General features: G+C 49.3%; 1 protein-coding gene across 1 annotated transcript in view; it reads left to right on the forward strand.

Annotated features, from left to right (window-relative positions):
• LOC119393119 (anionic trypsin-2-like) overlaps positions 1 to 2,536 on the forward strand; it is a 140,638-nt gene extending 138,102 nt beyond the window's left edge. Inside the window, exon 6 of the mRNA XM_037659944.2 lies at positions 2,354 to 2,536. Within this exon, the coding sequence (XP_037515872.1) occupies positions 2,354 to 2,524 (171 nt within the window). The 3' untranslated portion in view covers positions 2,525 to 2,536. The remainder of the gene's footprint in view (positions 1 to 2,353) is intronic.
• Positions 2,537 to 26,508: the final 23,972 nt, after the last annotated feature.

The following is a 26,508-nucleotide window of genomic DNA, read 5'->3' on the forward strand; positions in this document are numbered from 1 at the left end:
GCCCTCTCCATATGAGGATGATCGCTAATAAAAATCTAACATCGCGGCCCACTCTTCAGCGCTCTGCCGACATAACCACAGAACACCTAAACAAAACATAGTTACGTCGGCAATATCGGCACTGGCTCGGCTGGCTCGCTCAGTGGCTAGAAAAGTTGCTATGGTGTCGTCGCTCATCTTCAAATGGCGCTAAATTGCAGACGATATTGTCTGCTTCACGACTTTAAAGCTAAACGCTTCACTTTCGTTTTATTTTTTGTCATTGCGGTTACAACTTAAGAAACAAAATGTCACTTAATTACACGTTTCTTTGTATTTCATGTCCCCTTTACGTCACGTTGGGCAAGCGATTCATGTGTCCGTGTCACCATTGTGTGACGTCACACCTGCGCCAAATTATACAGAAAATGGCGAAAGTCTAGGATAGAACCCTCGGATTGCCAACACTATAGCTGTGGCGTTCGATAGTGTGCGCACTGACGCTGCGACTGTCGGTGTACCCCGATACGTGGCGACCGCAGCGTGTGTTCCCTAGTTCCTTTGACCCGAAGCAACACGGTCAAATGAGGAAGCGAATACACAGGTGAACAACGTACGTGCCGCATAAATTGAGCAAACCCCACCACTCACCATTGGCTCACAAATATGTCGCGATTCGGAGAATTTACAAAAAAGACACATATGCTCCTCAATTGGCTCCTTACGATGATGCACGAAACGCCAAGCGCATACGGCAAGCAGACAAGAGGACGCCTATCGCAACAGAAATGCTACTCAAATGGAATAGTTCAAAGGAGCAAACGCTGTATTAAAAAAAAAATCACAGCATATCCACGGAGTGAATGATGATGAGTGGGCGAAGCTGCGGAGGTTCATCGGTAAACCGTGAATCTTCCGTGAATTCTGCCCAGTACATCATCACCGACGTGAGATCGGGCGCGTTTATACTAAAGGTTCGATGAGTTATGACGAATTGCAGCTTACTTTAATTTTACATGTACGCTGTGAATTTTCATTGTTTAGAAAACCATTGCTTTAGAAAACATCTGGCGTCTTTCGTTAAGCAGCTGGCGTCTTTTCGTTTTGCTTTAGAAACATCTGGCGTTCTTTCGTTTTGCTTTTAGAAAACATCTGGCGTCTTTCGTTGGTTTATTTCATCAATCAACGGCGTTTTGAACAAAATTTTTATTGTTTAATCACGCACAGGAGAAATCTCACCAGGCACTACCTTGGAGGTAAACAATGGCTGCTAATGGGAATGAGAGACAGAAGAAGTCGGCTTTTAGCTAACACTTACACTTCTACTTCTACTAACGTTTCCTACTGGAACACGCCAATGGCTGCTAACGGGGAATGAGAGACGGAAGAATTCGGCTTTTAGTTAACGCGCACGCTGGGAATTTTTGATTGTTCAACAACGCACAGGAAAAATCTCCCACCGGCACCACCTTGGAGGTCAAGATCTGGTACTAGCGTTACGACTGGTTACGCACTACTGCGACTACAAGGAACGAACGGCTGCCGCCTTAAGGAGCTTCGCCCCTAAAAATGCCCCCACCTCCCCGAAGGGAATCGTGAGGAAATGCGAATGCATTTCTTGCGCCGAGAGTACACGGCGTAGTAATTTTAATGTCGTAAAGCTGGACACATCGACGCGCTCAAGTGTCTCCCTTTTGGGCGCCTCTTTCAACGAACGCTTCCTACGTGCGTTCGTAATCACCTCAGGGATGTTGCCACCGCCTTCAATGTAGCACAAACGCGTTTAAAACGCGCTGTTTTCAGGCTGTGCCAAGGCAGCACAAACGCTACAAACTCGTTTCAAACGCACTGCATTGAGGCGGTGGCGCAGGGAGGAGAGAGAGCCAACGGCGAGAGAAGGAGCGGCGAAGCACTGCACCTACCCTCTTCTACACTCTCTCCACACACGCGGGAGCTCCGCCGAGCTCCCGCGATGCGAGCGCCCTCACAAGCCAGAGCGCGCTCGTCCTCTCCACTCACTCTCCGCTACTCCGCCCGCACCACCTGCTCCGGTTGCTAGGGGCGAGGATAAGCGCGCGCGCCCGCAGCTGTTGCTATGGGAGAGGGAGTGAGAGCGGAGAGGCGCGCGGACACCGACCGACGCCTGACATAGCCCGACTAAGAAATGCATTCGCATTTAAAAGGACCTTCTGCACCTTTCATGAAAATTATGTATTTCTTGCCTTTCATCGAAATTATGAGTCACCACTGTGTCGTGTGCTACGAAGCTTCGTTGGTCATCCAACTTCAAGAGTTAATGGCTCATGAGTTTTTTTGCTATCGTGTTGTGGTGAGACCACGCTGACGCAGATTTCAACCAAGATCTCTGCCGCAGGGGGATTCTGGAGGGCCGCTGCAATGTACTTTCGACGAGCGCACTTGGTTCTTGGCCGGATTGGTGTCCCATTCGGTATACTGTGCGCTGCCCAACATGCCTACAGTGTTTACAAAGGTGGCGCCTTTCTTGGACTTCATCCACAACCAGATGACCCAGCAGTCAAGCTGAATAAAGAAACTTCAAAGTGATGTTTGAGTACTCTTTCGTCGTTTATAACACGGACGTGAAAGTAGTATCTCTTTCCGTCGTTAAAGGACCCATGACACGAAAACTGCAATTGTGTTATTTTATTGTCCTGCATACGTAGGCGCTTCTGGCCGATTATCAGTTGCGAACATTGCCTTTAAGATATCCTAATTTGGCACTAATGTAAGTGTGACTATTCACCTAAGTTGGCAGCACCTCGCGACATCGCCACTAGTATGACGTAGGTCGAAGACGCCATGTGACGTTGCACGAATAAAGCGAGCATTGTTGACGTCACCGACAAGTTTGCGGGGCGCACGCGATATCACGCCTGGCGCCTAACCGCGGCCATCTACCATACTGCATATTGCAGTGTGGCGCCACCGATAGGCGGGCGCCGCGCAAAATAAAATGTATGGCGTCGGTGCGCGCTGCATGAAGCTTGGACGAGTTTTTTAGGAGATGTGAAGCATCTTATAGCGGAGTTCAATCCGGTGGTGGTGGTGGTGGTGGTGTGCGGCGTGACCACTCTTACTGCGCATGCGCAAGCCCTCTCCACACACCTCCTCTCCCTCTCCCATCCCCACTTCCCATTTCCCCTTCCCCTCTCCATTCCTCCCCCTCTCCCCTCCCCTCCCCACTCCCCTCTCACCGGTCCCCCTCCTCTTTCCCTCCCCCATCCCTCTCTCTCCCCTCCCCTTCCCCACTTCCCCGCTCCCCTCTCCCTTTCTCCACTCACCCTCTCCCATCCCCCTCTCCACTTCTCCTCTCCCCTTTGCCTCTCTCCCTTCTCCTCTCCACTCCCCCTCTGAAACGCGGGCTCTACATGCCGAAACGCTGCTTCGCATCGCGTCAGGTCCCCTTTAGCGGGAGATGGTGTGATTTTGCGATAGCAATTATATGGACAGTCTCGACGGGTTTTTGCCGTCGCCGTCATGTCCTTCCGGTATGAAGTCCAAATTGATAATATCCCCTCGCCCATTGTACGTTCTACCGCGGGTAAAAGCACACGAGCGGGGGCGACGAACGCGGCCGAAACAGAGTTCAAACAAGCCGGCCCATTTCCGTCGCTAGGAGGGTGCATGCGATAACATCACCTTGCTCGGGAGGCCTGCTGCCGTCGAAGCAGACAGGAAACGCCCCGCCCGTCTTTAACGAGCCTTAAATGTCGCCAAGACGCGAGGGGGGGGGGGGGAGTGTCACGCGAGGAGCAACTTAAACTTTGAATCTAAGGGCACGGTCGCTATCGCTGGCGCGCGCGCTATCTCGAAAGCCATCGCAGCGGGTGGCTCGTATGCCCTTCTACGTGCTTCGCTCTCAACGTGAAGTGACCATGCGGAGAGCATCTCTCCCTGGAGCGGCCGTATTCTCTTACACCAGCGTTTTGTAGTTACGTGAGATCGGATACAAAACAGTTAGCTGCCAGCCTCACTTCGTGTAACACTACAATTTGTTGCTTTCGCATTCATTGCTTCGCTCTTGCGGTAAAACTGTGACTTTTTAGATGCGAAGCATCTCTTGCTCGGGGGTATGTACCGCGGCCTGCTAATCCGCACTCACACTAAGCATGCGCGACTCTCCTCCTTCCCTCTCTCCAACAGCTGCGCGTTACTCTCTCCACTTCTCTACCAGCACCTGCTTGCGCTTCTCCTGCGTTCTCGCTTCTGCTCTCGCGGCGCATGCGCGTCTCTCCTCCTCTAGTCTCCTCTCCTTCAAGTGGTAGAGCGCTGCACGCGTTCGGTCCAGCGCTTGCTTCGGTTGACTCCTCTGAAATTCGGGCTCGACATGCCGAAATTCTCTCCTGCGCAGCGCCGCGATGAGCGCCAGCGCACGTGTGTCTCCTCCCCCCCCCCTCTCTCCTCTACCACGCTGCCTCCCTCTCGCACGCCTGTCGACCGCGTTCGAAATTCTCTCCTGCGCAGCGCTGCGATGAGCGCCAGCGCATGCGCGTCCACTTCCCCTCTCTCTCCTCTCCCACGCTACCTCCCTCTCGCGCGCCTGTCGACCGCGATCCCTGCTCGCCCTGTGAGAATTAACGGCCACGCTAGAGGGAAGACACGATGAGCGTAGTGTTCCTCTTCGCGTTCCACGACGCGAGGTTGGTAGCATGCCCGAGGTCGGTAGCATGCCCAACTAATGACAACGGAACGCGATCGTGCAAGTGCTCCGGCTTCGCATCGCCTCATGGTCCCCTTTAGCGGGAGATGGTGTAATTTTTTAAACAGCGGTGCTGTTGAAGCTCGCCGTAATTTGTCTGTCGGAAACAGAAATGATCATCATCATGAACCGGCACCAGTTGTCTTAGTCCTCTTCTTCATCGTCGTCGTCGTCTCCTTCATCTTCTGCTTCGCTCCCAGAACACTTGCCGTGATTTCTATGGCGCGGAATACAATAACCTGATGGGCGAGAGAATGACTACAGAGAGAGAGGGAGAGAGAAAGATAGCCACACACACAGAGAGAGAAATATTGAAACAAAAAAACAAAAAAATTCCTGGGAAAAATATTTCTTGGCGAGGCGAGATTCGAACCCGTCTTCCCACGATCCTTAGGCGAGCACCTTAACCACTCGGCCATGAAGGTACTTTTTTTCTTTCGTGGTATTTATCAAAATGCGTATTTGAAATGATCGCAAACGTTATGACGTAGGGCTGCGTTCACTCCGTGACAATAATCGCACACAAGAGGAGCATTCAAAGACTAACATACATGCCCTGTACAAGTCCACAAAAATAGGAAAAGTTCATAATCTGTCGCACAGGGAGGCTGGTAAGGATGAGCGCCTCATCAAGATGGGGTGCCACTCTGGTCTGATGTCAAGTTCTTCATAAATGTCCTTCAGATGAATAGCCATACGAACGAAATGCACACTTGAAGCAATGGTTGTTTCTGCAGTGCGATATTTCACACGCGTTTTCCACAAACTGTGCATTCGAAGGGCACTTCATCAAGAGACGTTTTGAGAAGGTAACGTATAGTATGTGAATTATTGGTAAAATCTTTTCTTTTGTTTTGAGTTCGTTGAAGGATATCACAAAACAGAATGACATCTTTCCCGCTAATAAAATAGTGTTCCATTGTCTTGAACAGACCCGCTAGTAGAGTAGAGCATAGCCTTATATAGTTAAGTCATGTACGCTACATAAAAAAAGTCACGCCATATCCGCGAAGTGAGTGATGTTAGAGGAGCTTGCTCGGAGATGATAGGTTAACCCGTGAATCCTCGGTACAAATTCCTCTATCTTCATATAAAGATGTGACTACGTTATATATATACACATTATATAAACAATGTTTATTAATTTTCTTGGAGGCGAGCCCGCGGTGCTGCCTTGCGAGCTTTCACCCCCGCTGCCTTGGCTTCTTCGGTGTTCATGGTGAGTAGCTGTAGCGAAGTGTACTGAGTGAGCTCCCGCCGAAAAGAAAGGAAGCGCTCCGAGAGCAAGCGCTGTATATGAGCGCGGCCCTCTAGCGGTCACCTATCAAACGAGAGCACGCGCCGAGTGTGCCGCGCGCCTTCTAGTGAGCGCGCTTGAATCACCGGAGAGAGCACAGCTGCGCCTCTAGCGGGAGCAATGAGAACTAGTAGATACGGCGCGATGGACAAGGCGCGAGCATAAGAAGCTTGGCGAGCAAGCTCCTAAAAAGGTGCGGCATTTCGCGTGGCGCCGAAACAGTGTCTCGGGCCTAGTTCTCCTCGCGCCCGCTATGGCGTCATCAGCTGGATTTATTCAACGGCAGTTTCTGGGCTGGGCATTCTTTTATTGCGATAGCAATTATATGAACACTTTCGGCGGATTTTTGCCGTCGCCATCGCCGTCATGTTCCAAAAAATCACAGCATATCCACGGGGTGAATGATGATGAGTGGGGCGAAGCTACGGAGGGAATCATCTGTAAACCGTGAAACTCTTCCGTGAAATGCGGCCAGTACATAATATAAAGAGTGTGAAACATCGTGTATATATTAAACATCAAACTTTTATTGTACTGTTGGTTTACGTGGTCCCTTCATTATCACTTGTGATCGGTGAAATGCAAGGAAGAAGTCCACTCCCGAGCGAAAGAGCGCCAAGAGCGACCGCATTCCCCGCTCGCCCTGTGCGAATTAAAGGCAAGGCTAGAGGGAAGACAGGACGCGCGTTCCACGACGCCAGGTCGGTAGCATGCCCAACGAAAGCCAACGGAACGCGATCGTGCAAGTGCTCCGGCTTCGCATCGCCTCATGGTTCCATTTAGCGTCCCAAAACCAAACATATTGCTCAAGGTGTGCCTTGCGTTTTTCGTAGAAATAATTTCTGTATCATGTACACTAAGACGAAAAGTTGAAAGCTCACTAGAGTGTATCGCCCGCAAAGTATGTCTTTTAGTGTGATTTAACTCTCGTACGGCAGGGTCCTCGCGCCGTTGCCGGTCCACCTCGCCCGTTGACGATCGGGCGAGGTGGCTACATGCAACTACTACCCTACTACTACTACACTTTAAGAAAAACATCTGGCGTTCTTTCGTTCTGCTTTTACAAAACATCTGGCGTCTTTCGTTGGTTTATTTCATCAATCAACGGCGTTTTGAACAAAATTTTTATTGTTTAATCACGCACAGGAGAAATCTCACCAGGCACTACCTTGGAGGTAAACAATGGCTGCTAATGGCAATGAGAGACAGAAGAAGTCGGCTTTTAGCTAACACTTACACTTCTACTTCTACTAACGTTTCCTACTGGAACATGCCAATGGCTGCTAATGGGGAATGAGAGACAGAAGAATTCGGCTTTTAGTTAACGCGCACGCTGCGAATTTTTTATTGTTCAACAACGCACAGGAGAAATCTCCCACCGGCACCACCTTGGAGGTCAAAGCGTAAGACTTGTTACTCACTACTACGACCACTACGAGGGACGAACGGGTGCCGCCTTAAGGAGCTTCGCCCCTAAAAATTTCGGCAGATCCCACGTATCGTGGTAATCGATGTTATGCAAAGCGTGCGCAGTAAGGTGACAGTGGCGTAATTTTTCACATTGAGCGAAACGTTACGGACTCACGCTAGAGAAATATGAAAGTAGTATATGCACACTCATATGTTGAAGAGTCGCATATGTATTATATAAACAGTTGTTTACAGTTGCTCAACGATGGCAACAGCAACATGGGTGTTAGCAACATCAGACGCGGTAAGCTGATATGTAGTGCTTATATTCTTCAATACTGGATAGCGCGAATCTGATCAGGACAAAGAAGGAACACAGATTCACAGGACATGCGTTACTCGCAACTAAGCTTCATTCAGGAGTCTCCCTATAGATATATACACAGCCGAGTGGCACGCGCGGGCGCACTGCACGTACGTTACAGTCACAGTTACAGTTGTTATGCTTATACTTGTCCGTTATGACGGAGAACGCGGCACGTTTCACGAACCCACGTTTATGTGTATTAGGGGTTCTTAGTTCTTGAACAATGTCATCATCACCGTGATTAGAGCTGTGCACGGGCCGTATTTCCGAGCCCGAGCCCGGCCCGGGCCCGCTGACATTGTCGAAGGCCCGCCCGAGCCCGACGGCAAAGGGCTGCCAGCCCACCCGGCCCGGCCCGACGTACGAAAACACAATCCCGGGCCCGGCCCGGCCCGGCTTTTTGAAGGTTCGCTGCGAAAACAAAACATCGTTTTCCGGTAATTTGGCATTTTATTGAGCATATCAAATATGATCAAACGACACACGACGAACAGTCTCTAATAGAGACTGTTCGCGGCACTTTTGCTATACAAGTAGACGGCCTCATGCCAGCAACAATGGAGTTCGCTCGCCAAAGCCGTCACGTGTATGGGGTATGTCAATGCAAGCGTCCGCTTGCACGAAGGCGATCTACGTCGGGTCGCTCGTCGCTGTCGCGTGCATTTTCACTCGTATGGGATTTGGCCTTAAACCTAACGCGGAACAGTCGCGTGGCGCCGTCACTAGCTCAGGTGGTGTTACTTCTCTGTTTGTCGGAGTGCAACAGAGGCGACAACGCGATGGCTCAAAAGACACAGCAGACAGCACAGATATTCAAGGGCGAGCGTGTTCACTCTTAAAAAAAGAAAAAAAGAAACGCACAGTGGAACACAACGGCCGATCGCGTCTTGCTGCAGCGCCAAGGCACAAAAGACAGTGGCGACAACACAAATGTTCATGGGCGAACGTGTTCACCGTTATAACAAAACAAAATGCACAAAGCACAGTCGAACCATACGGCGACGACGGCGTATTCGGTCAACGCGAGAGCAGTAGCACTTCACAAGCGGCGACGAAAATTCTACGGGGCCCAGCGGCCGCGTTCACCGTTTAAAATTCCCGCGGAAGGCACCCCGAGAAGGAGAGCGCGGCGCGGCCGTTGCTAGGCGGAACTCCGCAGCGGCGTCCCTGTGTGCGCGCAGCCAATAGCGCGCCGCTGCCGTTGCCATGCGTTGTGCGCTCTGCATATTACAAACTCGCGTTCGGGATCGCGGCTATGAGGAGTCTAAGTGTAGTGAAGTGCGAGGTATAGTGCAGCTGGTGGAAATCCTGGATGCCTCTTACGATGAAATGATCTATGGTGCCTCCTCTCCTGGACGTGGCAGCGAGGTGTTTTGAAGCCCTGACCACATCCAAGCCGTCGTTCACGCAGTATAAGGACCAATCGTGGTTGGGTCTTGATAAATCAATGTTGAAGTCACCGGTAATGATGAGAGGCTTGGTTCTCTCAGCAGGTTCATTGTAGGAAGCATTGACGCCGGGTTTTGCGTAATCCACGTGGTCCACGTTGTGGTCCACGTGGACGAGTGGATGGTAGTTGAGCTTCTTCCAGGGGTGCTCTGTCTTCAGTTTCCTCAATTTGCTTGCGTCCGCCGCGGTGGTGTAGCGGTTAAGGTGCTCGGCTGCTGACCCGAAGGTAGCGGGTTCGATCCCAGCCACGGCGGTCGCGTTTCGATGGAGGCAAAATGCTAGATGCCCGTGTTGTGTGCGATCTCGGTCCATGTTGAAGAATGCCCGATGGTCAAGTTTTCCGGAGCCCTTCGCTACGGCGTCTCTCATATCATATCGTGGTTTTCGGACATAAAACCCCAATAATTCTTATTAATATGACTTTACTTGCGTGTAAATGTGTGTGTTCGCGGTGACTGTGTCGGTTGAAGCTCTGTGTCACCTGTGGCACATACCCGCATAACATTAACTCTGGTTTACGGGTATGTGCCACACGTGACTGAGAGAAAGGGTTTCATGACGTACGCGACATGTATTTTGCGTTATTCGTGTCATGACCAGTGAATCGTGTTTGTCATGCATTGATCCCCTGCTATGCCAATTTTGGTATATTACAAGTTATGGAGAGGACCAGGAGAGCGCCCAGACGTAGGCGGCTAGATAGATAGATAGATAGATAGATAGACAGATAGACAGATAGATAGATACGTAGATAGAAACGGCCAAAGTGCCTGAGGTTCGCTAAGAAATGCTTCGCATTTAATATGTATGTGTATTTATATATAAACAAAAGCGACAAATAAAAATAACGGAGAAGCAAAAAATTGCGAAGCGCTTGACCGGGGTTTCGAACCTGCGACCTCTCGCTCCGCGAGCTCGCTGCCTTAGACAAATACGCCATGCCTCATTCGTTTTCCGGGATACTAACGGCAGAATACAAACGCACGCGGTGTTGGGTGAAACGCATGGGACGCCACACGTGGAGAAATGAAAATTATTCGAGACGCGGGCCCTGCTCGTACGTTGAATGCGTTACGTAGCAGGTCTAGAAGTGACGAACGTGGCAGTGAAATCACAACATTGGCGCTCTGTAACCGTGTTTATGTGTAACATGCAAGTTACGTGATGGATGCTTTACTGACTCGTATTAAGAGTGGGCAACGCTGCGTTCTCAAGGCATACCAATCCCACGTACGCACGTCTCAACGCCGAAGCAGTTATCTGTTCACTACGCCATACGATCCCGACAGTAGAGAGCTTTAGTTTGTCTGTCGACTTCCTAACGTTTGCGGATACCTGGTTACCGGAGCTGTTGACAGCTGCAGCAGTTGGCCGCGGGATCGAGCAGAGTCGGCACCTAGCGGCGAGCGGACGAAACCCCGCGGTGTGGACGGCTCTTTTCGTCGTCCGCTAGCCACACTTTGTTCGGATGTGTGCGTACGTCACGCACGTCGTCACATGACAGCTTATTCCGTTGTGCTAGCGTAGCAACGAATGTCTGTACTTATGCCTACACGATATACACATATACACGATATACACAAGCTCGTGTAGGTATGGCGCTAGGTCGAACCATCCTACCGTCCATTGGAAAAAATCATTTCCACGTGGTGCCACTTTGTCGTTCAAGCACATCACATAGTGCACTTGGCGTCGTCCTAAACGAAAGAAGTACAAAATGTCGAGGTGTGAATGTAGAGTTTTCGCGACACCATCTAGTAAAGTGTTGGCGATTTTGAAATCATTGTGATACCGCAAAAGCATCTACAAAGGCTGGTTAGCGGTAAAAAGGGCCTCAAACGACGCATTTTTTATAGTGGTACACGCGTATTCATGCAAACAAAAAAGCACAGTACTCAAAAGAGAGAGAAATAGATGAAAGAAAACTCAGGGAGGTTAACCTGGCGCGAGTAACCGGTTTGCTACCCTGCACAGGGGTGGAGAAATAGGGGCGCAAAGTCCTTCTTGATCTAATTACGCAGAAGTACAGGCTCTCTGGTTTGTAGCCGCCAAAGCAAGAATTAAATACTTAATGGGCGCAGTCGCGCAACACTCTTAATGTTGTGGTATAGGCTGAACACAAGTTAAACACGTACAAATAGCGAAAGAAAAAACATCGATCACAGTGCAAAACATGACTGCGACCGAAAGCCAGTACCCCATTGATTGACAGATTGTGCTTCTCTGACACGTGATAGGAACGTTAGGCCGGCTTCGTGCATAAATGTGGCAATGGAGGGCGTATATAGCACCATTAGGCTGTAGTCAACGCGCTTTATTTGCCGACAATCGAATCAAACCGCCTATGGTGAAGCGCCGCTGCGTACATTTGTATATGCGCCGCATACCGCCAGGCGCAACGACAGGTAACGGTTCGCGGTGCATAGGGATGGGCCTCGCGCTGTTTCGTTTCGCTGTAAATGTTTCGAGCCGCTGCCGGCCTACACACTCTGTTTTGTTCTGTTCGTTTTGACTCGTTAAAATGCTTTCGCGAAGTGCATTCAGCTGACTTCAGGGGAACGAAGGGACCGTTGAAGCTTTCACCGGATGGCACTCGTTTCAAGCCCGAGGATATACGGACCGGTGAGTAAAAACCTATTGCTTCAGTTTTTTTTTACCAATGGCTTTGTGTGGGTATCACACGGAAGCGACGCACTGCAATATTCAATTTTTCAACGTCATACTCTGTCGATGAGAAAACGTGCGTTCCTTGCGGCGTGGCTTCACGTGGGAGCGAGTTGCTGAGTTTATCGTTCGGTTAACATTAACCAGGCCGCTGCAATAAAGGAAGGCAACTGCATCACCAACGCCTCGCATGTATCTTGGTAACTAGCCCGTATATCAGTGCAAAAAACATATGAGTTATAGTTTGCCGGAGTCGCATTTGAGAAGCCAGGTTTAGAGGTCTCATTTCTCCTGTTGTCAGTTTAGGTTATTTTTACTACACATTTAGTGTATCAAAAGCTTCCCATAATTATGAGTGTACTTTCACTTTAGTGTGATAAAAAACCGTCACTATATTCAGAAATATTTTTTTTTCTGCTCTAGCCTCCTGGCCTGACAAGGAAACAGCTGTGTGCAATGAGCAAGGCACCTGTTACATGACACGCCTTGTGAAGAAGCTAGCCCGAGTGATACGACATGCAATATAAGGTACGTTTACATATATGTGTAACAAACCGCTGTTTTTGTTCAATATGTTTATGTTTACTTTTGCAAAATTTAATATTCATTGATTATGCTAATCAATATCTGGTGATGTCATTACTTGTTTTTCCAGGATTGCCAGGCAACGACAGGGTGACTACCCCCGAATGTCCACTCTGCAGGTGCGGCGAAACATGTGAACGTCTGCTACAACAGGTCGTCTTGAACCTCACGCTTGCAATGCTGTATTTGTGAATGGTTTACCAGGCATCTCATGGAGGGGTGCCTACAATCGTCCACAAGTATTCGCTGTCTACTGTGTCATGCAATCTACACCGCAATAGCGTTGAAGTTGAACACTAGCTCCATGCATTAGTTACGTTACGTGGCACTGCTGAGCTCAACGATGCAGGTTTTATACCTAGCCACGGTGGTCACATTTCATTGGGGGCGAAATGCAAAGACACTTGTGTGCTTACATCTGCGTCTGAAGTTCTGGGAAAGACGGAAGCTTGAAGAGACGAAAAATTTGTGAACAAGAGGTGTCGCTGGAGCAAATGTTTCGACAAGCAGCCTTGTCTTCTTCAAGGCTGCAACTGTGTTTGTTTAACTCCAGGCAGTTAGAATCAATTTAGAGTTGCCCACTACTGTATGACTCATAATCATATCATGGTTTGCATGTGAATCATCAGAAATTATAAATTCAAAGGTAAATATATAGAAGTCTGTCTGGCTGGGCAAGATTATATGAATAAAAAGACTCTCCAGCCACATTTAATCATTAGTCTTCTTAATTAAAAAAAACTAAGAGACCGAACGGGTCTCGATCCGTAGGGTCAGTTTTTTTACATTATAAGTCACATTACAAAACAAACATCATGGCAGTGAGGGGAATTAACAGTCTTTCCAACATCCAATATTATCTGGGGTTTAACGTCCAAAAACCACGATATGATTATGAGGGACGCCGTAGTGGAGGGCTCCGGAAATTTGGACCACCTGGAGGTCTTTAACGTGCACCTAAATCTAAGTACACGGGCCTCAAACATTTTCGCCTCCATCGAAAATACAGCCGCCGCGCAACATAAATGCAACATTTAATTGCGCTTTATGAGACAGTTTACAAACTACGCTCAAAGCTGTTTTGCCTTAATTAACTATGTTTAGATCATAGAAGTTTACAAAAAGATACGACAAAGCTTTACACGGCTGTGCTCAATTACATTAGCATTTGCACATATATTCAATGGGCTCCTTCAAATTAATCACAGCTAATAAACAAATTATAAGTGTGACGAGCACTTCTTTTTTCATTGAAATGAAAAAATAGGAGAGGTTGGTGCCATTATAGTGGCACCGGCTACTCCTTCTCGCTTAGAAGACAAAATTCTTCCAGCACAGCTTCACCAAGCACGTTTACGTTGTCGTGATGAGAGATTACGTTCAGTGAATATTGCCACGTGCGTTTCTTATTATCACTTTTGCTGTACTCGGTTTTTGCCCACAAAGACTGTGAGCAACGCTAAGCGCAAACCGCGCCTCATTGTTCGAGATGCTTCACGATTATTGTAGATCGTTTTGTTAAGATTGCGCGCAAGACGCGAACACTCGAGCTTATTCTAGAACTTGCGCGACAACCAACGATAACGCTGGAATATTCGACGGCACATGTAAAAATGCCGACGCGCTTCACCGCTTGTCAGTTGTTCGACGGCCGACGCCCAGTTCGCCGCTATCAGTGTACAGCGTGTATTGCTGTAGTCTGAGTTTTCATTTCCCGGCCACAAGTTCGGCCAAATAAACAGTTTCATCTCGGACGTGCTGACTGTTGTCTTCGTCGATGTCACGACCACGTGACATCTGTTGGAGGTGCTGTTCGTCCATGTTCCGGGCGCCCCCATCAAGCCGTGAACCAAGCCCGAGTCGCAAAGACGTCGACGCCAAGGCCGAGCAGCGAGCAAACCGCAGGCAACAAGGTCTACCGCCAGAGCACGGGCCTCTACCTGAAAGACCCGGCAAACAAAGACCCTGACCTCGACCACAGCGACGATGACAGACGCTGTGCCGCCCGCACCGATTCTTCTCCGGACACCCAGGGAGCCGCCGACCTTCCGTGGTTCGCCATGTGAAGACCCCGAGACTTGGCTCGAGACCTTCGAAAGGGTCTCAACATTTAATACCTGGAACTGCGAGGACAAGCTGCGCCATGTATACTTCTACCTAGAAGACGCCGCGAGGACGCGGTTCGAGAACCGTGGTCCGCAAGGAACGAGCAGCGGCTATGCTGGAGACGCGTGTGCAGCTGCCCAACGAAAATATTGCCATCTACACGGAAGAGATGAATCGCCTATTTCGACACGCCGACCCAAGTATGCCCGAAGAGAAGAAAGTGAGGTTCCTCATGCGGGGTGTGAAACAGGAACTCTTCGCTGGATTGAGAAGCAACCCGCCAAAGACGGTCGCTGAATTTGCTTCGGAGGCTTCGACAATCGAGAAAACGCTTGAGATGCGAACGCGGCAATACAACCGCAGCTTCTTGGCCATAAGCTACGCCGACGTTCAAGCACTAGGATCCACCGACCTGCGTGAGCCGATTCCAGCAATCGTGCAAGGGGAGCTGCGAAAAATTCTACTTTCGTCGCAACCTCAAGTAGATTCCATCGCCGACGTCGTGCGCCAGGAGATGCAGCATTCACTCGGCGCGCCTCAGCTAACAGATTCGCAGCCGCAAGCTATGAGCTATGCTGCTGCAGCCCGCCGTTATGCTCCTCCTCCACGCCCACGCCAAGACGCCACACCGCCGCAGTACCGTCGCCAGACGCCGCCACCCCCACAGATGCCCTACCGTCCGCCTGTCGGCCAGCGCTACGTGCCAAGGAAGACTGACGTTTGGCGCGCCCCTGACAACCGCCCGCTCTGCTACCACTGCGGGGAGGCCGGCCACACGTACCGCCGCTGCCAGTACCGACAGATGGGGCTACGCGGATTCGCCGTTAACGCGCCGCGCCCGCAGCCAGGCGAACGGCCTCGCGACATCGACGACTATCTCACCGGAGCACAGTGGCAAGAACGGCGACCTTCCCACTCGCCGTCGCCCGGCCGCTACATGTCCCCGCACCGCCGGCAGTACACTGGCCCAAACCGGGGCCGGTCGCCTAGCCTGTATCCGGGAAACTAAGGGCAGCAACCGATGGAGGTGCGGTTGCTGTACGACGAAATGCTGAAGATCCTCCGCGGCCGCCGACGACAACAACGCGAGAGACCTGCAGAACACGACGCGAAGCAGACGAAGCCCTGCCAACGAAACCTCGCGGACCGCAAAAGACCCGACGACGCAACATGGAAGCAGCGGAAGAAACCGACGCAGCCGTGACCCGACGCCGCGACCCAACCGCAACGCAAGACGACGAACTAGCGACCTCGGCGTTCTCATCGACGGCCACAACGTCACCGCTCTCGTCGACACTGGGGCCGACTATTCCGTCGTCAGTGGGCCATTCGCCACCAAGCTGAAGAAAGTAAAGACCGCTTGGAGTGGACCCGAAATCCGGACAGCTGGAGGCCACCTGATAACGCCGATTGGTGTCTGCACGGCGAGAGTCACCATCAATAACCGGACTTATCCTGCGAGCTTTGTAACTCTACAAAACTGCTCCAGGGATGTGATACTTGGAATGGACCTCCTAAGTGACCATGGCGCCGTCATCGACCTGAGGTCTGAGTCGATAGCACTAACCTCAGACAAAGCGCTCCCGCCCCACGCGATGCCAGGGAACCATGCACTGAATGTGATAGAAGAGCAGGTGACCGTTCCGCCGCGCTCGAGCGTCATTATTTTTATTCGGCACCGAAAAAGCTGTGAACCTTGAAGGCGTCATCGAGGGCAATGAGCACCTACTCCTGAACCGTCAAATTTGTGTCGCAAGAGGTATAGCCGAGCTGCGTGACGGTAAAGCAAAGGTAGTGCTGACAAACTTCAGCCACGAATATAGGCACCTCAACATTGGTACGACGGTCGCTTACATCGACGAATGTGTGGCCGCCAGATATGCTTTCACCCTCTTCGATGGTGCTGAACCTGCTTCGACGAATCGAGGTCCCGAACCAGATTACGACGACAACCCGAGCCTTCCGAAGGTCAAGCAAGACCAGCTCAAAACCCTGCTCCTGCAATACAAGGACTGCTTTTCATCGTCGTCCAGAGTTCGGCAGACACCGGTCGCAAGACATCGCATCATAACAGAAGAAAGTACCAGGCCACTTCGTCAGAGCCCGTACAGAGTTTCGACGCGAGAACGTGAGGCCATAAAGAAACAAGTCGACGAAATGCTACGCGACATCATCCAGCCTTCAAAGAGTCCGTCGGCGTCACCCGTGGTGTTAGTGAAGAAAAAGGATGGGAACCTACGTTTCTGCGTCGATTATCGTCGCCTGAACAAAATCTCGAAAAGGGACGTGTACCCTCTCCCACGTATAGACGACGCCCTAGATCGACTTACAAAACGCAAAGTACTTTTTTTCGATGGACCTCAAGACCGGCTACTGGCAAATCGAAGTCGAGGAAAGAGACCGAGAAAAGACTGCCTTCATAACACCGGACGGCCTGTACGAGTTCAAGGTCATGCCCTTCGGTCATTGCTCGGCACCTGCGACGTTCCAACGAGTCATGGATACTGTATTAGCTGGCTTGAAGTGGCAGAATTGCCTTGTTTACTTGGGCGACATCGTTGTGTTTTCCTAGAACTTCAACGAACACCTCCAGCGACTTCAGTCCGTACTTCAAGCAGTCAAGAACTCCGGGCTCACCCTGAAGCCAGAAAAGTGCCGCTTCGCGTACGAGGAGCTCTTGGTTTTGGGTCACGTGATCAGCAAGACTGGAGTGCTCCCAGACCCGCAGAAAACAGCTGCCATCGTCGCTTTCCCGCCAACCACCGACAAGATGGCCGTGCGCCTATTTCTCGGCTTGTGCGCCTATTACAGACGCTTTGTCAAAGACTTTTCACGGATCGCCAAGCCACTAACGCAGCTCACGAAGACCGACGTCGAATTCGGGTGGCAAACAGCGCAAGTCGAAGCATTTCGTGAACTGAAACGACGCCTGCAGACGCCTCCGATACTTGCGCATTTCGACGAATACGCCGATACGGAGATTCACACCGATGCAAGCAGCGTAGGACTCGGCGCCGTCCTTGTGCAGCGGACGGAAGGACTGGAAAGGGTTATCAGTTATGCTAGCCGGTCGCTGTCTGAGGCAGAGGCCAACTATTCCACAACCGAAAAGGAGTGCCTCGCCATCATCTGGGCTACGTCAAAGTTTCGCCCCTACCTCTACGGCAGGCCCTTCAAAGTTGTGAGCGACCATCACGCTGTGTTGTCTAGCTAATTTGAAGGACCCTTCAGGTCGCCTTGCACGTTGGAGCCTAAGACTTCAAGAATTTGACATTACCGTCGTGTACAAGTCCGGAAAGAAACACTCCGACGCCGACTGCTTGTCTCGTGCCCCCGACGACCCACCACCGCCCGACGACCAGGATGATGACAGCTTCCTGGGAGCCATAAGTACCGACGACTTCGCCGAACGACAGCGAGCCGACCCGGAACTGAAGAGTCTAGTGGAATACCTGGAGGGCAGGACCGTCGTTGTCCCAAAGGTATTCGGCGAGGGTTTGCATCATTTTCCTTGAAAAACAACGTCCTCGTAAAGAAGAACTTCTCTCCGGCCCGAGCCAGCTACCTTATCGGACTGCGACCAGAAATTCTGCATCCCTGCAGGACGACCCGACGGCTGGACGCCTCGGACTTTCCCGCACGCTCGCACGAGTACAGGAAAAGTACTACTGGCCGCACCTTGCCGCCGACGTCACTCGCTACGTAAGGACGTGCCGAGACTGTCAGCGACGAAAGACACCAACCACAAGACCAGCAGGCTTCCTTCAGCCGATCGAACCTCCTCGGCGACCATTCCAGCAGATCGAGATGGACCTCCTGGGGCCGTTCCCAACGTCGACTTGCGGAAATAAATGGATCGTCGTGGCCACAGACTACAAAACCCGCTACGCCGAAACAAAAGCCCTGCCCAAAGGCAGTGCCGCTAAGGTAGCCATGTTCTTCGTTGAGAGCATCGGCCTTCGACACGGCGCCCCAGAGGTTCTCATCACCGACAGAGGTACGGTGTTTACGGCTGACCTAACTCAGGCGATCTTGGAATACAGCCACACAAGTCACCGCCGGACAACCGCGTACCACCCACAGACCAACGGCCTCACCGAGCGTCTAAATAAGACCATCGCCGACATGCTGGCCATGTACGTCGACGTCGAACACAAGACGTGGGACACCATCCTTCCGTACGTGACCTTCGCGTACAACACGGCGGTACAAGAAATGACGCAGATGACGCCATACAAGTTGGTCTACGGACGGAGCCCGGCAACGACGCTCGATGCCATGTTACCAAACATAACCGACGAGGAAAACACCGACGTGCCCACTTACACCGCGCTGAAGAAGCACGACAGCTCGCCCGCCTACGGATCAAGAACCAGCAGACGACTGACAGCCGCCGCTACAACCTTCGACGACGCCCCATGGAATACCAACCCGGTGACCGTGTATGGGTATGGACGCCAATACGCCGACGGGGACTTAGTGAGAAGCTTCTTCGACGATACTTCGGACCGTAAAGGGTACTTCGACGCCTCGGCGCACTCGACTACGAGGTTGTCCCTGACGGCATTACGAACTCTCAGCGGCGCCGTGCGCGACCTGACGTCGTCCATGTCGTGCGCCTCAAGCCATATTACCTGCGTCAGCGAATCTGACGACTGTAATCTTGCTTTATTATTGTACTTTCTTGCTTGTGCTAATTGTTTATTGTACTTTGTTGGTTTATTCTTGTTATTTATTGTTCAATGCATTGGCCGCCTCCCCCACCCCCGTGTTCTGTTTTAAGCATCGGAATGATGCTTTTTCAGAGGGGGGCATTGCCACGTGCGTTTCTTATTAGTATCACTTTTGCTGTACTCGGTTTTCGCCCAAAAAGACTGTCAGCAATGCTAAGCGCAAACCGCGCCTCATTATTCGAGATGCTTCACGATTATTGTAGATCGTTTTGTTAAGATTGCGCGCAAGACGCGAAAACTCGAGCTTATTCTAGAACTTGCGCGACAACCAGCGATAACGCTGGAATATTCGACGGCACATGTATAAATGCCGACGCGCTTCACCGCTTGCCAGTTGTTCCACGGCCGACGCCCAGTTCCCCGCTATCAGTGTACAGCGTGTATTGCTGTAGTCTGAGTTTTCATTTGCCGGCCACAAGTTCGGTCAAATAAAGAGTTTCATCTTGACCACGCCAGCTGTTGTCTTCGTTGACGTCACGACCCCGTGAAAATATGGTAGTGTTTTTTTTATATAGCAGAGAAACGTCCCAAATTTGTTTGAGCACACCTACCTATGCTGTTTGATTAAATTAACATGTCACAGTTGTAGCACCTACCACTATGAAGTTAAAGTCTGTGAACTACTGTCACAAAAAAAACCTAGGAAATCGAAGAGGTAAATTAAAACATACATGAACTTGGACTTATCCACAGCCACACTACAAGATTTTACGTATTGTCACGGGGTCGTGACGTCGACGAAAGCAGCAGTCGGTGTGTGCAAGATGAAACTTTTTATTTGGCCGAACTTGTGGCCGGGAAACGAAAAGTCAAACTACAGCAATACACACTGCACACTGATAGCGGCGAACAGAGCGTCGGCCGTCGATAAACTGATCCGTGGCAAGGCGCGTCGGCATTTATACCTGCGGCATCGAGCATTCAAACATTATCACTGGTGGCTGCGTTAGTTGGAGAATACACTCAGCTGTTCTCGATTGCGCGCTTCAGCCTAACAGAAGATCCTAAAATAATCTGGAATGTTCCCAGACATTCTGACACTGTTTGCGCAACGCAGTAACTATACGTGCAATTGGAGCTTCTAAAAATAGCAGGGAGAATACATACTTGAGCTTCCAAGCCCAAATATATTGAAAAAGTAAATAACACAATAACAAGTCTGCAATATATATATATATATATATATATATTATATACCACCTTTATTCAGCATTGGCACAGGTTCACATCATCACCTACCAGTTGATTTCGTGAGTGTTTGCTTGCAATATAGTGCTCAAGTTCTATCGACATGTCTATGTGATACAGAGATTGTGCTCGTGGCTGAGCAGTTGTTTAGTGTTCTGTGTGAACACCAACAAAGATGTACACTGCATGCCTAAAGCTTATTTTCTTAGAATTTTGCTTCTAGAATCTGTGAGCACTCGCCTTATATCTTTCTTTCTTTAGCATTCATCTACGCTGCATACTCAGCAGTCCGATTACTACTAGCGCCAAGAAATTCTAGCTGTAGAAACTGTGTAACTGAACTATAACGAGGAACAAAACGAGCCTGAAATATTTTCTTCCACCTATTACGTGAATACGTAATACGTATGCTATGGCTTCACGGCCGAGAAATTCGTGCCTACCCTGTAGGCACAACGCGATATTCCTTATTTGCAACGCATTCAAGGTGACATCGCAAAGCGAGAAAGATGCGCAGAACTGTACGCATCCGCGAGTGTTTACGTAACAAATTTATCAATACTACATAGCTCTCACTGCGCTAGCTATCTTTCGGCGTAGCGCATGTTTCGTTTCAAACTCCACCACCATGCACTCACTTTAAGATCAACACAACCTGGCAAGCGCCGCATAACTAACGGCAGGATAAGACCCTTGTCCTAAAGCTATGCTGTTATACTCGGACGCCGCAACACAATGATTCTTTCAGCGATCTCGGTGTTCAGTTATATGCAGATATTTGTCAGCTTTCAGACTCATTACACACGCACAGGTTGAAAGCTTTCGACGTGTATGAGTGACTTGTTTTACTTGGACCTGATTGTATACATTGCTTGTACCATCTTGGGGGCTCACATTAAACGATGCAAACCTGACTTGATTGTCGCTGTTCTTGCCAGTCGAGGCCAGTTTGGTCACCTGGCGATAACTATTACACACACGAGCCGCGATTTAGCAACAACAAAGAACGAAATACCACAGGGAGCAAAAAGCGCAGTAGCGCGACCTGGGCGAACCAGCCACAAAAATGCGTTTGTCTAATGATGGTGATAGTACTTGCAGCGCCATCTCGCCTCGCTTTATTGCAGTTCAGTACGCCGCCGCTACCCTTATTTCCGTACTACAGCCAAAGGTACAGTTTCCGTTCTCTAAAGTGGTAGATGTTCTCTGGTATGGCCACAAAACAGTCTGAATTAAGCCGGATTAAGCTAATCCACCTTAAGCTAATCACAACCAAGTGAATTTGGAGTGAGATTGTCTTACCTGTTGGAAGCCTGAGCATGGCCACGTTAAGCCGGCCCGGATTAAGCTAATTCTAAAGAAATGTATTTTGAGCAAGTCGAGATTGCCTAGCCAGTCGGATGACAGAGTATGGCCACAATAAGGCAATGTGGATTAGCCGGATTAAGCTAATCCACATTAAGCTAATCACGAGCAAGTGAATTTGGAGGGAGTTGAGAGTAAGTTGAAATTTCGTCGCGATTTGGATGACTGAGTATGGCCACAATAAGACAATAGAGATTAGGCCGGATTAATCTAGCCCGGTTTAAGCCGGATTAAGTTAATACGGACTTATTTAATCCAGAACCAGCCCTTTTGAGTAAATTCAGTTTGTCTAGTCAGTTGGATGATAGAGTATGGTCACAAAACAGTGTGGATTAAGCCGGATTAAGCTAATCTGCATTAAGCTAATCACAAGCAAGTGAATTTGGAGTGACATTGTCTTGCCTGTTGGATGCCTGAGCATGGCCACTTGAAGCCGGCCCAGATTAAGCCAGATTAAGCTAGTCTGAATTAAGCTAATCCTAAGGAAATCTATTTTGGGTAAGTTGAGATTGCCTAGTCAGTTGGATGACAGAGTATGTCCACAGTAAGGCAATGTGGATTAAGCCGGATTAAGCTAACCCACTTTAAGCATATCACGAGCACATACTCTTCTTTCACATGCTCCTGTCATGCCAAGTCAATTTTGGCACTCGTCAACTTAATCAATCGGCCGCGAGAGCACGAAGACCTAGGCAGCCAGTGAGATAGATAGACCGATAGATACGCTCTAAATGCCTTTATTACAGCGGAAGCTGTTATGAGATCATTTCACCGGCCGTTTTTGGCGCCATAGTTGTCCGCCGCCGCCGCCGCCGTCGCCGCTGCCGCCGCCGCCGGTGTCCGTAACCAGTATCGCTCGAAATAAGAAAAAAACTAAATAAGAAAAAAATTCAAGGATGGAACGAGGTTCGAACCTGGGCCCTCTGCGTGGGAGCCCAGTATTCAACCTCTGAGCCATGCCGGTGCTTGAAACTGCTTTGCAAAAAGGTCCTATACAGGCTTCATGTCGGGAAGGAACCACATTAGCATATGCAATATAGCGTGGTAGAAGAGTAAAATAAGCACCAAGCGTCGCACAACGCGAATTCTGTAACCAGGCGTCACACAATGCGAATTGTGCAACGAGTAGGTTGTTGAATGCTTCCAACCCAATACAAAAGGCTCTGCCATAATTCTTCATCGTCATCAGGCACAGCATCAATAAAGTGCGCATAATCCCTTACATGCGTTTAGCAGGTACCAACGCTCTCCGTAGAATGACGAAAAATGGCACAGTGCCTGCTGCGCTACTTCTCAAAAATTACAATGATTTATAGCGTAATGGATTCTTCGCAAGTGCACTTGTATTGGTTGCCTAGGAAGCCCATAAGCGCATGATCCATTTCCTCGGGGTCTCAGTAAATATACGATTTATAGCGTAGTGGGTTCCTCGCAAGTGCACTTGCATTGGTTGCCAAGGAAGCCCATAAGCGCGTGATCCATTTCCTCGGGGTCCAGTAAAGTTCTTCACCGCCCCCCCCCCCGTCTCTCTCCCACGTCAACGTATGTTATACAGCATGACGGGAGAGGGAAATAGCGACTGGGCGTCACCCAATGCAAATTACATAACTGGTAGGCAGTTTAAAGCTTCCAACCCATTACAAAGAGCTGAGCCATAATTCTTCATCGTCATTAGTCGTCGCGTCGCCAAAGTTCACATAATGCCTTACAGACGTGTAGGTGGTGCCTCGCTTGTCCGCAGAATGACAAATAATGGCTTAGTAGGTGCTTCCCAACTTCACAAAAATTGTGATTTATGGCGTAATGGGTACCTTTCTAGTGTACTTGTATTGTAGCCTCAAGAGAGCTTACAACGGGCTCTAGAAACGCCGCTCTTCCAGCTTTCGTTGTGACTGTGCTGCGGTTTCAGCGCAGGCCTGGCGTTTTTTCGCCATTAAATGCTTCGTGCGTAATAATTAGTGGCTAATCTATTTGTTACCAACATTATATGTGCAAGCCTTACCGCCAGAAGGGATAAACTGAGCCAAATTACCGCGAATTTCGCTGAAAGCGTTCCATCTTTTGCATGCCAGGCATTGCCACCAAACGCGAACGTTTAAACCAATATGGCGTCCACAAAAGCAGTGTCTCCACCCTGTTCCGGAGGAGCACATCGACATGGCCGGCCCTACTGTGACCCTCGTGAAAATAGCGCTTCGTTATTCTGACGCGGGTCAAAACAAGGAAACGCTATTTTCACCCAACTTGGCTTGGATCTGTGAAAGATTGTGGCTTTTCGTTGAAAATTTACATCGCCGGTTCAGGCAACCTGTGGGCGCTTGGGCATGTTTTCTTGCGTGTTTGTGATCGGCGCGGTGTTTGTGTGGTGGGCGCGGACGCTGCGATTGTGCTTGTCGTTTGCCAGTGTGCTTTTTGAACGTGAATAGTTGGATTGTGTTCGCATCAGTGCGTTTGGAACCGGTACTGTGGTTCGCCTGAGCTTGCGTGGTCACTACGATGTCTAGGGCTCTCATGAACCTGTTTCGGTGGTCTTTACGATTCATATTTGATCTATTTTCGTGCGGTACGTGGACGGTGGTACATTGTGGTAGTCCGTAGCTGTGCACATTTCTAGGGAAGTTTGTTTTGTGCTTTGCACGGCCGTTCTTACCCGCTCGGCAACCTGCTCCGCGTTGTGCTTTTGCGCATATTCGTCGAAAATTTAATTTTATAGGCGTAATGGCATCGAACTCGCCGTGGCTGAGCTGTTAAATGCACGGTACTTAAACCACTTCGTCGTTCAGAAAAGCCGCTGACCAGCCTCGATTTCATAGCACGGGCATCACACGATGTAATTTCGATATCGATCAAGTCCAAGTTTCCTCATCGCGATTTACTTATTTGCGCTAAATGCGGAGGTGAGCCCCAATCACGGTCCAGACCAATCACGGTCTATGTGACACCCGTATTGGTCACCGCATGCGCAAGCCTCACTATTAGCATCCACGGCTACACGATCGATAGTTCTATGTGACAAAATCACGTTGCTCATCACGTTGCTCGTAAGAGCATGCCGCTCGTACCCCACGGGTTCTACGCACGGAGCAACGTGTGGTAGCGGGCTAGTTGGTATTCCATACTTAAAACTGCTCAGCGCGAAAGTAGACACAGCAACGCAGGTGAGACGAGGACTAGCGCTGACATCCAACTGAAATTTACCACAACTCACAAATATATTGCATACACCCAAGATTAAAAAAACATGCTTATGCTAAAAAAAAAAGGTCAAGCGTGAAAGCACAGTGAGACCGTAAAAAAAAACCAACAAAGGCGGCACAGCACATGCTAATGAATCCAGAAAAGCCAGTTCTTTATCAGATAAGAATAATGAAGGTTGCTGGTGCCATCATGAGGGTGAGCCACAAGAACTCGTGTTTTCTCGAACAGAGGTTGGCAACCATATTTCTAATAATGAGAAGCCATAGAAACGTCTCTATCCATAACGTCGCTATCCACATTTTTTTACTTTTTGCCACTGTAATCGTATGCTTAGAAACCTGCCTGTTTGACCAAAGCATCGAATAAGCAATCTGAGTTATGTGTTCGAACTAGAGCCGTAGAAGGACCTTCGAGCCATTGCCAAGTTATGCACCGTAAAAAGTTTGTTGACTGCGTAATGGGCGTCGTTTACAGCGTGCCTTTTTCCTGCGAACACAGCTACGTTGGTCAAAGAGGTAGATGCCTAAATATACCATTACAGAAACATTGTCAAAAAGTATAGAGATGGTTCTTTGGCTTCTAAATGTTCAGAATGTAGTTGCCAGTCTCTATTTAAGAAAACAAGCTCTTGCAGCTCACCTTCATGATGGCACCATGATGGCATTGAGGTTGTAAGAATAGCTAAAGGAAGCTGCGTCAGTAAACCTTCAATATTCCTATCTGATAAAGAACTCGCTTACCAGGATTCATCGTCATGTGGTATACCGCCTTAGTTGTTTTTTTAGTTTCACTGCACTATCATCCTTCACTTCTTGTTATTTGTTTCTAGCATAAACATGTTGTCCTTATCTTGGGTGTAGGCTATATATTGTGTTGTGTTAAATTTCAGTTGGAAGTCTGCGCTTGTCCTCGTGTCACCTGTGTTGCTTATCAACTGTCATGCTGAGCAGTTTTAAGTCTGCACATGGATGCATTGTATACATGTTAAAATGGACAGCACGAAAAAACGAGAACACAAGAAGAAGAAATACACACCACAGCACCATCTTGCAACCAACTTGGCAGTTATTTGGCACCAAGTGGCACCAAGTGGCAGTTATTTTTCTTGATTTAAAAAAGGCTTTCCACACCGTCGATCATGGCATCCCACTCAATAAGTTAAGTGCTCATGGGTTTCGCAACAGTGAACTTGATTTTTTCCCCAGTTATTTTGATAATCGAAATATAATCGTACATATAAACAACATAACGTCATGCCCTCAGCATCTTAGTACAAGAGTACTGCAGGTTTCAGTAATTGGTCCCTTGTTTTTCACAGTTTATATAAATGACTTGCCCCAAACTTTACAATTCGCTGATATATCAATGTACGCTGATGACACCGCTTTGATAATTACAGGTGACAACATCAAGGAACTAGAGGAAGAAGCCCAAATCGAGCTTGCTA

This window comes from Rhipicephalus sanguineus, chromosome 5 (assembly GCF_013339695.2).
Source record: "Rhipicephalus sanguineus isolate Rsan-2018 chromosome 5, BIME_Rsan_1.4, whole genome shotgun sequence".
NCBI lineage: Eukaryota > Metazoa > Arthropoda > Arachnida > Ixodida > Ixodidae > Rhipicephalus > Rhipicephalus sanguineus.